The sequence below is a fragment of the Bison bison genome, unplaced genomic scaffold (assembly GCF_000754665.1).
Source record: "Bison bison bison isolate TAMUID 2011002044 unplaced genomic scaffold, Bison_UMD1.0 scf7180017863702, whole genome shotgun sequence".
Lineage (NCBI taxonomy): Eukaryota > Metazoa > Chordata > Mammalia > Artiodactyla > Bovidae > Bison > Bison bison.
In genome coordinates this window covers 3458456-3459333 of record NW_011494274.1, presented here as the reverse complement: position 1 = coordinate 3459333, position 878 = coordinate 3458456, and the positions used below count along the sequence as shown (strand labels likewise).

At 61.2% G+C, this 878-nt stretch overlaps 1 protein-coding gene across 1 annotated transcript in view; it reads left to right on the top strand.

Moving 5' to 3' along the window:
- The first annotated feature begins 577 nt into the window (after positions 1-577).
- Positions 578-878, top strand: part of INTS8 (integrator complex subunit 8) — a 45777-nt gene continuing 45476 nt past the window's right edge. The window contains exon 1 of the mRNA XM_010833488.1: positions 578-855. Coding sequence (XP_010831790.1) covers positions 726-855 — 130 coding nt within the window. The 5' untranslated portion in view covers positions 578-725. The remainder of the gene's footprint in view (positions 856-878) is intronic.

Below are 878 nucleotides of genomic sequence, written 5' to 3'. Positions count from 1 at the left end.
GATGTTGAAGCTGAAACTCCAAAAACTTTGGCCACCTGATGCGAAGAACTGACTCATTTGAAAAGACCCTGATGCTGGGAAGGATCGAAGGCAGGAGGAGAAGGGGATGACAGAGAATAAGATGGTTGGATGGCCTCACTGACTCCATGCACATGAGTTTGAATAAACTCCGGGAGTTGGTGATGGACAGGGAGGCCTGGTGTGCTGCAGTCCATGGGGTTGCAAAGAGTTGGACGCGACTGAACTGAACTGAAATCTCAGAAATGGACGTCGGAAAACTGAAATCAACAAAGACAGATTTGCCTAGATCACAGTCTGAACCTGTAGGGTTCACTAAATTTTCCGAAGACTCTCAGGCCTGCCGATGAGGCTGTTCTGTCCGCTGGCCAAGGGAACAGGGAAAGCAAACTGAGCGACGTAGTTCACCAGCAAGCCGTCTCCCAAGGTAACTGGGAGGAGGCGTGGCCGGGACATCGGCCCCACCCTCCTCCAACTCGAATAACGATTGGTCTGGAGGCGCGGCGGGGGTGAGGTGGGGGCGGAACCAGGACGCCCCGCCCCGGCGGGGGGTCAGGCCGCCATTTTCGGTTGTGTGGGTTTCCGGGACGTTCCGCGTGCCTCCTCGCTTCCGGGCAGTTCCGCACGTCAGAGGCCCCCGGGGCCCGCGTCCGAGGGTCAGGTTGGAGCCGGGAAGCGTCCCTGGGGGTAGCGGCGGCGGGGGCAGGATGAGCGCGGAGGCGGCGGACCGGGAGGCGGCCACCTCCAGCCGCCCCTGCACCCCGCCGCAGACCTCCTGGTTCGAGTTCCTGCTGCAGGAGTCGCTGTTGGAGAAACACCTGCGCAAGCCCTGCCCGGGTAAGCGCGGCGCCCGCGGCCCA